General features: G+C 38.9%; 1 protein-coding gene across 1 annotated transcript in view; it reads right to left on the bottom strand.

Annotated features, from left to right (window-relative positions):
• Positions 1-13,529, bottom strand: part of RGS6 (regulator of G protein signaling 6) — an 848,561-nt gene that overhangs the window by 144,146 nt on the left and 690,886 nt on the right. The window contains exons 7-8 of the mRNA XM_053697770.1: positions 11,590-11,654; positions 7,489-7,565 (exon numbers count right to left, since the gene is read on the bottom strand). Coding sequence (XP_053553745.1) covers positions 7,489-7,565; positions 11,590-11,654 — 142 coding nt within the window. The remainder of the gene's footprint in view (positions 1-7,488; positions 7,566-11,589; positions 11,655-13,529) is intronic.

The raw sequence follows: 13,529 nt of genomic DNA, 5'->3' as shown, positions 1-13,529 counted from the left end.
TGTGTCACAGCCATTACTGAGACAGTAAACAAACAACTGTATAAAGGGAAATACTAATTAATATCTTCTGTGTCTCTGTCTCAAGACTTTTCTAGTTAGCTAGATCCTCACAGGTGAGACACATATTTCTCTTAACAACAAGGTTTTGGCAGCTAACTAATGAATGTAGCTTCCAGCCACCATTAACCGTTTCACGCTAGAAACACAGAGAGCTAAACTCTCTACATATCTCAACTCTCTGACCCTGTCACAATATATAATTTGTAGATGATAGACAGAAGGATGGATATTCAATTATTTGTTATGTATGTAGCGATTCACAGCTCCCATAGCTTTTGTGTACATGGCAGGTTCTTGGTTTGAGTTTGACATAAAATCCAGAAATGTTCTTTCATAATTAAAATAGAACATACAATTTTAAACAACTTTCCAATTGACTTCTAATATCAAATGTGCGTTATTCTCTTGGTATCCTTTGTTGAAGGAAAAGCAATGCACTTCTGGGAGCTAGCTGAACATATCTGATGGGCCAATGACAAGAAAACATATATGTGCAGCCACAAATCAGCAGCTAGCTCCCAGTAATACTTTCCAGGTAAATTGGAAAGTTGTTTAAAAACATAATTTATGCTTACCTGATAAATTTATTTCTCTTGTGGTGTATCCAGTCCACGGATCATCCATTACTTGTGGGATATTCTCCTTCCCAACAGGAAGTTGCAAGAGGATCACCCACAGCAGAGCTGCTATATAGCTCCTCCCCTAACTAGCCGAGAAAGGAGAAACCATAGGGTGCAGTGGTGACTGTAGTTTAAAATTTAGACCTGCCTTAAAAGGACAGGGCGGGCCGTGGACTGGATACACCACAAGAGAAATAAATTTATCAGGTAAGCATAAATTATGTTTTCTCTTGTTAGGTGTATCCAGTCCACGGATCATCCATTACTTGTGGGATACCAATGCCAAAGCTAAAGTAAACGGATGAAGGGAGGGACAAGGCAGGTACTTAAACGGAAGGGACCACTGCCTGTAGAACCTTTCTCCCAAAAATAGCCTCCGAAGAAGCAAAAGTATCAAATTTGTAAAATTTTGAAAAGGTATGAAGCGAAGACCAAGTCGCCGCTTTGCAAATCTGTTTAACAGAAGCCTCATTTTTAAAGGCCCAGGTGGAAGCCACAGCTCTAGTAGAATGAGCTGTAATCCTTTCAGGGGGCTGCTGTCCAGCAGTCTCATAGGCTAAGCGTATTACGCTCCGAAGCCAAAAAGAAAGAGAGGTTGCCGAAGCCTTTTGACCTCTCCTCTGTCCAGAGTAAACAACAAACAGGGAAGATGTTTGACGAAAATCTTTAGTCGCTTGTAAGTAAAACTTTAAAGCACGGACTACGTCCAAATTATGTAAAAGACGTTCCTTCTTTGAAGAAGGATTAGGACACAATGATGGAACAACAATCTCTTGATTGATATTCTTGTTGGAAACTACCTTAGGTAAAAACCCAGGTTTTGTACGCAGAACTACTTTATCTGTATGGAAAATCAGATAAGGAGAATCACATTGTAAAGCTGATAACTCAGAGACTCTACGAGCCGAGGAAATAGCCATCAAAAACAGAACTTTCCAAGATAAAAGTTTGATATCAATGGAATGAAGGGGTTCAAACGGAACTCCTTGAAGAACCTTAAGAACCAAGTTTCAGCTCCATGGAGGAGCAACAGGTTTAAACACAGGCTTAATTCTAACCAAAGCCTGACAAAATGCCTGGACGTCTGGAACCTCTGCCAGACGCTTGTGCAAAAGGATAGACAGAGCAGAAATCTGTCCCTTTAAAGAACTAGCTGATAATCCTTTATCCAAACCCTCTTGGAGAAAGGACAATATCCTAGGAATCCTAACCTTACTCCATGAGTAATTCTTGGATTGACACCAATGAAGATATTTGCGCCATATCTTATGGTAGATTTTCCTGGTTACAGGCTTTAGTGCCTGTATTAAGGTATCAATGACTGACTCGGAGAAGCCATGCCTTGATAAAATCAAGCGTTCAATCTCCAGGCAGTCAGTCTCAGAGAAATTAGATTTGGATGATTGAAAGGACCTTGTAGTAGAAGGTCTTGTCTCAGAGGCAGAGGCCAAGGTGGAAAGGATGACATGTCCACCAGGTCTGCATACCAGGTCCTGCGTGGCCACGCAGGCGTGATCAAGATCACCGATGCTCTCTCTTGTTTGATTTTGGCAATCAGTCGAGGGAGCAGAGGAAACGGTGGAAACACATAAGCCAGGTTGAAGAACCACGGTGCTGCTAGAGCATCTGTCAGCGTCGCTTCTGGGTCCCTGGACCTGGATCCGTAACAAGGAAGCTTGGCGTTCTGGCGAGACGCCATGAGATCCAATTCTGGTGTGCCCCAACGATGATCCAATTGAGCAAACACCTCCGGATGGAGTTCCCACTCCCCCGGATGAAAAGTCTGACGACTTAGAAAATCCGCCTCCCAGTTCTCTACACCTGGGATATGGATCGCTGATAGATGGCAAGAGTGAGTCTCTGCCCAGCGAATTATCTTGGAGACTTCTAACATCGCTAGGGAGCTCCTGGTCCCCCCTTGATGGTGGATGTAAGCCACAGTCGTGATGTTGTCCGACTGAAATCTGATGAACCTCAGGGTTGCTAACTGAAGCCAAGCTAGAAGAGCATTGAATATTGCTCTTAACTCCAGAATATTTATTGGGAGGAGTTTCTCCTCCTGAGTCCACGATCCCTGAGCCTTCAGGGAATTCCAGACTGCACCCCAACCTAGAAGGCTGGCATCTGTTGTTACAATTGTCCAATCTGGCCTGCGAAAGGTCATACCTTTGGATAGATGGACCCGAGATAGCCACCAGAGAAGAGAATCTCTGGTCTCTTGATCCAGATTTAGCAGAGGGGACAAATCTGTGTAATCCCCATTCCACTGACCGAGCATGCATAATTGCAGCGGTCTGAGATGTAGGTACGCAAATGGCACTATGTCCATCGCCGCTACCATTAAGCCGATCACTTCCATGCACTGAGCCACCGAAGGGCGCGGAATGTAGTGAAGAACACGGCAGGAATTTAGAAGCTTTGATAACCTGGACTCCGTCAGGTAAATTTTCATTTCTACAGAATCTATCAGAGTTCCTAGGAAGGAAACCCTTGTGAGGGGTGATAGAGAACTCTTTCCCTCGTTCACTTTCCACCCATGCGACCTCAGAAATGCCAACACTATGTCCGTATGAGATTTGGCAATTTGGAAGTTTGATGCCTGTATCAGGATGTCGTCTAGATAAGGGGCCACTGCTATGCCCCGTGGTCTTAGGACCGCCAGAAGAGACCCCAGAACCTTTGTAAAAATTCTTGGGGCTGTAGCTAACCCGAAGGGAAGAGCCACAAACTGGTAATGCCTGTCTAGAAAGGCAAACCTTAGGAACCGATGATGATCTTTGTGAATTGGTATGTGAAAGTAAGCATCCTTCAAATCCACTGTGGTCATGTACTGACCCTCCTGGATCATAGGTAGGATTGTCCGAATAGTTTCCATTTTGAACGATGGAACTCTGAGGAATTTGTTTAAGATCTTTAGATCCAAAATTGGTCTGAAGGTTCCCTGTTTTTTGGGAACCACAAACAGATTTGAATAAAATCCCTGTCCTTGTTCCATCTGTGGAACTGGATGGATCACTCCCATTATTAGGAGGTCTTGCACACAGCGTAAGAATGCCTCTTTCTTTATCTGGTTTACAGATAATCTCAAAAGGTGAAATCTCCCTTGTGGGGGGGAAGCTTTGAAGTCCAGAAGATATCCCTGAGATATGATCTCCAAAGCCCAGGGATCCTGAACATCTCTTGCCCACGCCTGGGCGAAGAGAGAAAGTCTGCCCCCTACTAGATCCATTGCCGGATAGGGGGCCGTTCCTTCATGCTGTCTTAGAGGCAGCAGCAGGCTTTCTGGCCTGCTTGCCTTTGCTCCAGGCCTGGTTAGATTTCCAGGCCGGCTTGGATTGCGCAAAAGTTCCCTCTTGTTTTGTAGCAGAGGAAGTTGATGCTGCACCTGCCTTGAAGTTTCGAAAGGCACGAAAATTAGACTGTTTGGCCCTTGATTTGGCCCTGTCCTGAGGAAGGGTATGACCCTTACCTCCAGTAATGTCAGCAATAATTTCCTTCAAACCAGGCCCGAATAGGGTCTGCCCCTTGAAGGGAATGTTAAGTAATTTAGACTTTGAAGTCACGTCAGCTGACCAAGATTTAAGCCATAGCGCCTGGATGGCGAATCCAGAATTCTTAGCCGTTAGTTTAGTCAAATGAACAATGGCATCAGAAACAAAAGAATTAGCTAGCTTAAGTGTTCTAAGCTTGTCAAGTATTTCAGTCAATGGAGTAGCTGTCTGAAAGGCCTCTTCCAGAGACTCAAACCAGAACGCCGCAGCAGCAGTGACAGGAGCAATGCATGCAATGGGCTGCAGGATAAAACCTTGTTGAATAAACATTTTCTTAAGGTAACCTTCTAATCGACAGGGATAGTGGTACGCTTTGCTAAAGTAGAAACTGCTCCCTCCACCTTAGGGACCGTCTGCCATAAGTCCCATGTGGTGGCGTCTATTGGAAACAATTTTCTAAAAATAGGAGGGGGGGGGGGAAAACGGCACACCGGGTCTGTCCCACTCCTTAGTAATAATTTCTGTAAACCTTTTAGGTATTGGAAAAACGTTAGTACACACCGGCACCGCGTAGTATTTATCCAGTCTACACAATTTCTCTGGCACTGCAATTGTGTCACAGTCATTCAGAGCAGCTAAAACCTCTCCAAGCAACACCCGGAGGTTCTCAAGCTTAAATTTAAAAGTAGACATATCTGAATCAGGTTTCCCCGAGTCAGAGACGTCACCCACAGACTGAAGCTCTTCCTCAGCTTCTGCATATTGTGACGCAGTATCAGACATGGGCCTTAAAACATCTGCGCGCTCTGTATTATGTCTAACCCCAGAGCTATCGCGCTTTCCTCTGAATTCAGGCAGTCTGGCTAATACCGCTGACAGGGTATTATCCATGATTGCCGCCATGTCCTGAAAAGTAATCGCAATGGGCGTCTTTGATGTACTTGGCGCCATTTTAGCGTGAGTCCCTTGAGCGGGAGTCAAAGGGTCCGACACGTGGGGAGAGTTAGTCGGCATAACTTCCCCCTCGTCAGAATCCTCTGGTGATAATTCTTTTAAAGATAACAGCTGATCTTTATTGTTTAAAGTGAAATCAATACATTTAGTACACATTCTCCTATGGGGTTCCACCATGGCTTTTAAACATAATAAACAAGGAGTTTCCTCTATGTCAGACATGTTTATACAGACTAGCAATGAGACTAGCAAGCTTGGAAAACACTTTAAATCAAGTTAACAAGCAATATAAAAAAACGTTACTGTGCCTTTAAGAGAAACAAATTTTGCCAAAATTTGAAACAGTGAAAAAAGGCAGTTAAACTAACAAAATTTTTACAGTGTATGTAACAAGTTAGCAGAGCATTGCACCCACTTGCAAATGGATGATTAACCCCTTAATACAAAAAACAGATTAACAAAACGAAAAATATGTTTTTTAAACAGTCATAACAACTGCCACAGCTCCTACTTTCGAAGCCTTTTGAGCCCTTCAGAGATGTCCTATAGCATGCAGGGGACTGCTGAGGGAAGCTGAATGTCACAGTTTGTAATTTTAACTGCACCAACTGTAACTTTTATACTATAACAGTGGAAAGCCTCAGGAAACTGTTTCTAGGAAAAATAAAGCCAGCCATGTGGAAAAAACTAGGCCCCAATAAGTTTTATCACCAAAGCATACATAAAAAACGATTAAACATGCCAGCAAACGTTTTATATTGCACATTAATCAGTGTATATACCTCTGATAGCAAGCCTGATACTAGTCGCTATTAAATCACTGTATTTAGGCTTTAACTTACATTAATCCGGTATCAGCAGCATTTTCTAGCAAATTCCATCCCTAGAAAAACTTAACTGCACATACCTTATTTCAGGATACCCTGCATGCCATTCTCCCTCTGAAGTTACCTCACTCCTCAGACATATGTGAGAATAGCAGTGGATCTTAGTTACTTCTGCTAAGATCATAGAAAAACGCAGGCAGATTCTTCTTCTAAATGCTGCCTGAGATAAAATAGTACACTCCGGTACCATTTAAAAACAATAAACTTTTGATTGAAGAAAAAACTAACTATATTTTACCACTTTCCTCTTACTACCTCCAGCTATGTTGAGAGCTTGCAAGAGAATGACTGGGTATGGCAGTTAGGGGAGGAGCTATATAGCAGCTCTGCTGTGGGTGATCCTCTTGCAACTTCCTGTTGGGAAGGAGAATATCCCACAAGTAATGGATGATCCGTGGACTGGATACACCTAACAAGAGAAATCATATGCTCTGTTTGAATAATGAAAATTACAATTTTCATTCATGGTCGTATTCGGTTAAAACTAATTTTGTTTGAAGTTTTTGTTGCACACTAAAATGTTCATTTTGAGCTAAAGTGCAGATTCTTGCATTGTTTCATATACTGAAACAAGACTAATCCCCTTTAACTTCCAATACAGCATTTAGAATGTGATGTAAAGAGTTTCTACAAAAGCATGTAAGTATATTATAGACATGTGCATGGCGAAAAAATTTGGTTCGGATCGATTCAGATTTTTTCGAATTTCTGTTCGGATCGATTCCAATTCGGAAAAATTCGAATCAATTCGGTTCGGATTTGTTTCGGATTTATTTGGATTCGAATAAATTGGGCTGGATTCGGTTCGGTTCGGAAATTTGGAATTTCGGTAAGTATTAGGTGGGATGTGCTGTGTATTAGACTAGTATTATGTACTGTATATTAGGTGTAACCCATAGCAGAGTGATATAACCTAATATACTGTACAATACTAGTGTAATCCATGGCCATCCGAATCTACCGAATAAATCTGAATATATCCGAACTAATTCGGATTTATTCGGTAGATTCGGCACTATTTTAATTCGGAAATTCGAATCGATCCGAATCCCGAATTTACCGAATTCAGACGAATTTCCAAATCGATCCGAAACGAATCGCACATTTCTAGTATATTACAAATACGCACAGAAAGAGAAGCGCTCTACCAGGAACCAACAAGAACTCAGTAGCTTATTCTTTGATCTTTTTGCCCAGTTTTGCTTTTTACATAGGGGTTGCCATGTTCCTTTTTCAGAGGATTGCCCAGTATTTCGGTGCTGGACTGGCGTAGTTAGCCAATAAAATTATGTTTTTGTACTTACAGCCATTATTTTATATTACTTAATCCAGATAACTTGGTTGCTTATAATTGAATACGAATAATCAATTATGTAGCTTTCCTTGAAACTTTCTACGCTGTCCCTGAACAAAGTTATAAAGTATTTCTAGTGTATTAAGTTGTGACTCCCCCATATGACTTGTATTTAGACTTACTTGACTTGAGCCTCGGCTTGCATAAATATGAATTCCCATTTCCGTGCAAATGCCCTCTGCAGTCTTGCTAAATTTTCCTGGCAAAAGAGTAAATTAAGGGAAACACAAAAACAATAATTTTTACAACTGTGGCTACTTGTGCTGTTTTCACATAAAATGTATGACGACATATAGCCTATGTAATGAACTCTCTTTAGTCTTCAATATCCGAGGAAGGTTATTACTTGCACATGACAATTATAAATGTGAGTTGTGAAGTGCACTTGGAAATACAAAAAGGCAGATACAAAGCAGTTACTATAATTAATGTACCAAAGTAACTATAAACCTCAGGACTCAAAGTCATGTGTCTTTACTTACACATTTAAAAGAAAAAATAAAACTGTTTAATCATTGTGTCAGATCACAAGGATGTAAACTATTAACCTTTTATAATAGTTCCATTTACATTGAGTGATATATAATTTTATTTTATTGTTGTTGGAAAAAATATTTTTAAAGGGACAGTAATTTCAAAATTAAACATTCATAATTCAGATAGGGCATGTAATTTCAAACAAATGTCCAATTCACTTCTATTATCAGATTTACTTTGATCTCTTTGTATCTTTTGTTGAAGAGTAAATCTAGATAGGCTGATAGAAGTTTAGGAGCGTGCACGTCTCATGACTTTGTATAACATTGCTATTAACATTGTTGCAAACACTGCTCCCAGATGGCTCAAGATATATGCATGCTCCTGAGCTCCCCTAGGATTAATCTTTAACAAAGGATAACAAGAGAACTAAACAATATTGATAATTTAAGTAAATTCAAAAGTTGTTTAAAATCTCATGCTCTATCCAGTACATTTAAAGGGACAGTCTACACCAAAATTGTTATTGTTTGAAAAGATAGATAACGCCTTTACTACCCATTCCCAGCTTTGCTCAACCAACATTGTTAAATTAATACACTTTATAACATTTAAACCTCTAAATGTCTGCCTGTTTCTAAGCCACTACAGACAGCCTCTTATCACATGCTTTTTTATTAGCTTTTCCCAACAAGAGACTGCTAACCCATGTGGGCCATATAGATAACAATGTGCTCTCTCCCGTGGAGTATTTTGCTAAAATGCAGGTCAATAGATAATAAATAGTCATATGATAAAGGGGCTGTCAGAAGAAGCTTAGCTACATGGTAATCACAGAGGTAAAAAGTATATTAATATAATAATGTTAGCTATACAAAACTGTGGAATGGGTAATAAAGATATAATCTATCTTTTTAAACAATAAAAATTCTGGAGTAGACTGTCCCTTTAAGTTTAATTTTTACTTTACTGTTCCTTTAAGTTTTTATGTGAACTAAAGGCAAGCATACGTCCAATGTTTTCCACATAGCAGAATATGTTTTTTGTATATATGTTCAGCTTTTTGCACTCATCAGGTTAGCATGCAAGCGAAAAAAGTTTACTTTATACGAGCGCAACCCGACAGGTGCAAAAGGCTTATTTCTAGTGCAATTAACTCTTAAGCCGGAGCATTAATTAGTACTCCACTCATAGGGGCTGATTTAACAATGTGCGGACAGACATGATCCGCTGTAACGGAAATGCTTGTGCAATGCCGCTCCCTGCCGCTAGCAGAGAGTGTCAATCAACCCAATCGTATCCAATCAAGCTGATTGTTGTGCGCAGCCTCAGAGGTGGCAGACGAGTTAAGGAGCAGCGGTCCTATGGTGGACCTGAATCGGAGTGGGTCGGAAGCAACATCCGCTGCTTCATAAATCGACCCCATAATCTGGCAATTAGTGTTTAATTTTATTTTATATCTTGTTATGAAATATTGTCATAAATGCAATTAATCTATTACACTGAGGACCTAATGGTGAAATGAGGCCATTCCCGTATTGAATCAGATGGTTATATTCAGGTAAATATTTCATGACAATCAGAATTGAGGGTGGTCTGCTTCCTATTTCGATTCTTTTGGATGTATAATATAATGTGATAGGTACATGATATTCATAGTTTCCTGCTAATTATCACTCAAATGATGTGTAATGGTTTATATTTTTACATCTCTCACATAAAAAAAACAGAAAGTCGCTAGAAGATGGTCCTCTATCCAATGACAGGTCTTGTGGGACACAATTTACTTAATTACTGATGCCTGTTACACTTCTTGGGGTTCAGGCCGTCAACCAGGACTCTCCAGCAATCTCTGTCTTGGGCTTTTCTTTCTATCTGACTTCAGGTGTAGCCCTGGAGCCAGATAGATGGAGAAAGCTGCAGGGGCGGGTTCGGTGGGTATGGAGTTTTATTAGTGTAAGGGAGAACAATTAAAGCTGGGTTTGATATGATGGGAGTAAATGTTGCTTAGAATTAGATATAGATTAGATATAAGTGACATTAGAAATCAAACCTGTGATTCTGAGCTTTATAGAAGGATATAATACCATCTGAATATCGGAGGTTAACTGAGTATGTAGCAGTATCACTGGTACTTATAACAAACGTTTTAAAGGGACAGTAAAGTCAAAATTAAACTTCCATGTTTCAGATAGGGCATGCAACTTTAAACAACTTTCTAATTTACTTTTATCATCAAATTTGCTTTGTTCTCTTGATGTCCATTGTTGAAGGATAAACCTTGGTATTTATAATCCTTTGAAGGCCGCCTCTCATCTCAGTGCACTTTATTAGCTTTTCAAAGCTAGACACTGCTAGTTCATGTGTTCCATATAGATAACATTGTGCTCACTCCCATGGAGTCAGCACTAATTTGATTAAATGTTTGTAAAAAAACACTGAGATAAGGGAGGCAGTCTGCAGAGGCTTAGATACAAGCAGGATTCACTGTTCCTGTCTTCTTTAATAGTAACCTAGACAGGACCAAAATAGGGTTTTAGGCTTATTTTTAAAGGGCAGTAGAATGAGTCAGCCCATATTAAGAAGATGGTGAATTATAATTATAGTGCGACATTTCTCCTAGATCAAATCTGTAAAATGAAGATGATTCAGCACAGTAACTGTAAAAAATGTTTTTGTTCATTATATTTATTTATTTTCTAAAGGAGCAGTAATACATTGACAGTTCCTATTATATATAACTGGTGGCATCAAAAGGTAACACTAATTTAATTAGTTTTTGTGATGTTTAAAAATGTATCTAATGTATATTATTCTATAGTTTGTTCTCAGCCAGTAAAGCGTGTCACATATATGACAAGGCTCAATGCCTTAAAACACTTCTTTATATAATCTATGTCAGTATATACCGTATTGTTATGTTCTACCATAATATACACTGCGTGTGTTCACATTATTCCTTTAAATGTCAATGATTTTTGTACAAATTGGATGTTTCATGGGGCTAATCTTTAAACACGGAAGAAATATCCAGTGCATGAGGAAGATTACCAACTCTTAAAATTGATTTCTAATACAAGGATCTTTAAGGCAACATATGTTAGATCTGCTGTATCATTTGTTCTCAGGTTTACAGTAACACAAAAATCAATGTTGATTCCAGGAACACAGCTAAGCTTTTTTTAAAACACAATTAAATACAGTAGAATTGCATAATCGACGAGTGCATAAAAAAAAGACAATGCAATAGTGCAGTAGATTTATTTCTGAGAAATTTTAAAATTTACTTCAATTTTCCTGCCTCCTGTAGCATGTGACAGCCACCCTCCAATCACAGACTCGTACACGTTCACACTGTAAACTCTTGCACATGCTCAGTAGGAGTTGGAACCTCAGATAGTGTTCATAAAAAAAGTTTGTGCACAATTTCACAATGGGAGTCAATTGGTAATTCTCTTAAAACTGCACACTATATCTGATTCATGAAAATTAAATTTTGACTTTAATGTCTTTCATTAGGTCTTAGCAACTAATTCATTGTGTGTTGCTTTTTAAGAAACCTGATATACACTTATTTCTTTCACATATATTTATATTACACAGTTATCAGTTGCATAATACAGAACACTATACATAGTCTGCTATTTAATGTGTCACATATAGAAAAGGGAATACTTGTTTAATACAAGTACTTTCAGTCTGAGACATTGTTTTTCTCCTACAATATGTCATCTTGGTGTACCTACGGCTTCATAATCTGCTAGCTCCAGTCTTGCTTTGTTCTGCATTGTTCTCTTGCATAGATAGATAGCTGTGGAATAAACAAGTAGACAGTAATATCTGTAAAATAATTAAATAATGTTATACATAATAATAGAAATGACATAGCAAGTAAACAATTTCCATTTGGCTCCACAGCTTACTTTACATTATGCTAAAAGGTACATACACATGTGCAGTAATGTATTTCAGGTTATAACAAAGGCATTTTTGCTATGTACATTGATTAACAAAACTACTGAAACATAATACTCCAGACACGTACATGCTCCTGAGCCTACCTATCTGCTTTTCAACAAAGGATACCAAGAGAATTAATTAACTTAGATATTATAATCAAACTGAAAGTTTTTTGGTTTGTTTTTCTTTAACTGTAATTCCTGATCCTTTAACAAAACGCTTTACACTCTTTAATGTGTTCCATACAAATCAATCTTGGGAGAAGTAAATTCAAAACCCCATTAATAAAATACAATAAGTTTAATAGCTTTATGGAATTGCTTTTATGTAAACATTGTGCTTAACCCACAAATCCATAGAGAGACCAACAAAGCAAATCGCCTAAACCAGCTATTAGATTTACAGCATTTTAAAGTAACCCCAGGTTAAAGAATTTGCTGTTTAGCCTCTCACTAGGGAGCGTGGCATAAGCACATTTTTCACACAAAAGCAAGAGGTATTTAAAGGGATATTAAAGTAAAAATTAACTTTCATAATTCTGAAAGAGCGTTTTTTAACAAAGTTTGAATTTACTTGTTATCTAATTTGCTTTATTCTCTTGGTATCCTTTGTTAAAGAGAATACCTAGGTAGTCTCAGAATCAGCAATACATTACTGGGAGCTAGATGCTAATTGGTAGCTGCACATAAATGCCTCTTGTCATTGGCTCATCTGATGTGTTCAGCTAGCTCCCAGGAGTGCATTGCTGCTCTTCCAACAAAGGATACCAAGAGAATGATAATAGAAGTAAATTGAAAAGTTGTTTAAAATTCCATGCTCTGTCTCAAACTTGAAAGAAAAATGTTGGGTTTTATGTCCTTTTAAAGGGACAGGAAACCCCTAAATGTTCTTTCAGAATTTGGATAGAACATACAATTCTAAACAGCTTTCCACTTTACTTCTATAATCAAATTTGCTTTATTATCTTGTTATCCTTTGCTGAAGGAACAACATTCCACTACTGCAGCTAGCTGAACACATCTGTTAGCCAATCACAAGAGACAAATGTGTGCAGGAAGCTCCCACTAGCGTAGGATATGTGCATATTCATTTTCAACAAGGGATACCAAGAGAACAAAGTACATTTGAAAATAGAAGTGAATTTCAAAGTATAATAAAATGACATGCTCTATCTGAATCATGTACGTTTCATTTTGACTTTCCTATTCCTTTAAGCAAACCCCCACACTGAGCTGAGCAACTGTAACCCAGAAATGTTCTATTTATAATGTTCTTATAGTATAAATACACTACACACTGTAAAAACAATAGTTATTAAAACTGCAGAATTTCTCTCAAAGGGAATTTTTGTTGAACAAATACTCACACACAAATGTGGTTGAAACAGGAAACCGGGGAATCCGTATGGTTAAAACATCCGTTTATTGAATCACTTTAAAATTCTCTAGGCAGTGTTTCCATAATCCACACTGTCCCAATAACATCCGGATCGCGCCGGCAGCGTCACAGGTCAGCTGACGCATTTCGGCCAATGGCCGTAGTCATAGCTGTATTATGGAAACGCTGCCTAGAGAATTTTAAAGTGATTCAATAAACGGATGTTTTAAACATACGGATTCCCCGGTTTCCTGTTCTTCTTGATTGAATTTGCTATTGCCTGATACCGGGTGGAATCTGGAACGGAATGGCTTAGTTGGGACTTAGAACACTGCACAGGCACCAGCAT

Source organism: Bombina bombina, chromosome 1 (genome assembly GCF_027579735.1).
Source record: "Bombina bombina isolate aBomBom1 chromosome 1, aBomBom1.pri, whole genome shotgun sequence".
Taxonomy (NCBI): domain Eukaryota; kingdom Metazoa; phylum Chordata; class Amphibia; order Anura; family Bombinatoridae; genus Bombina; species Bombina bombina.
The sequence above is the reverse complement of the archived record's forward strand: the minus strand, read 5'-3'. Positions and strand labels throughout refer to the sequence as shown.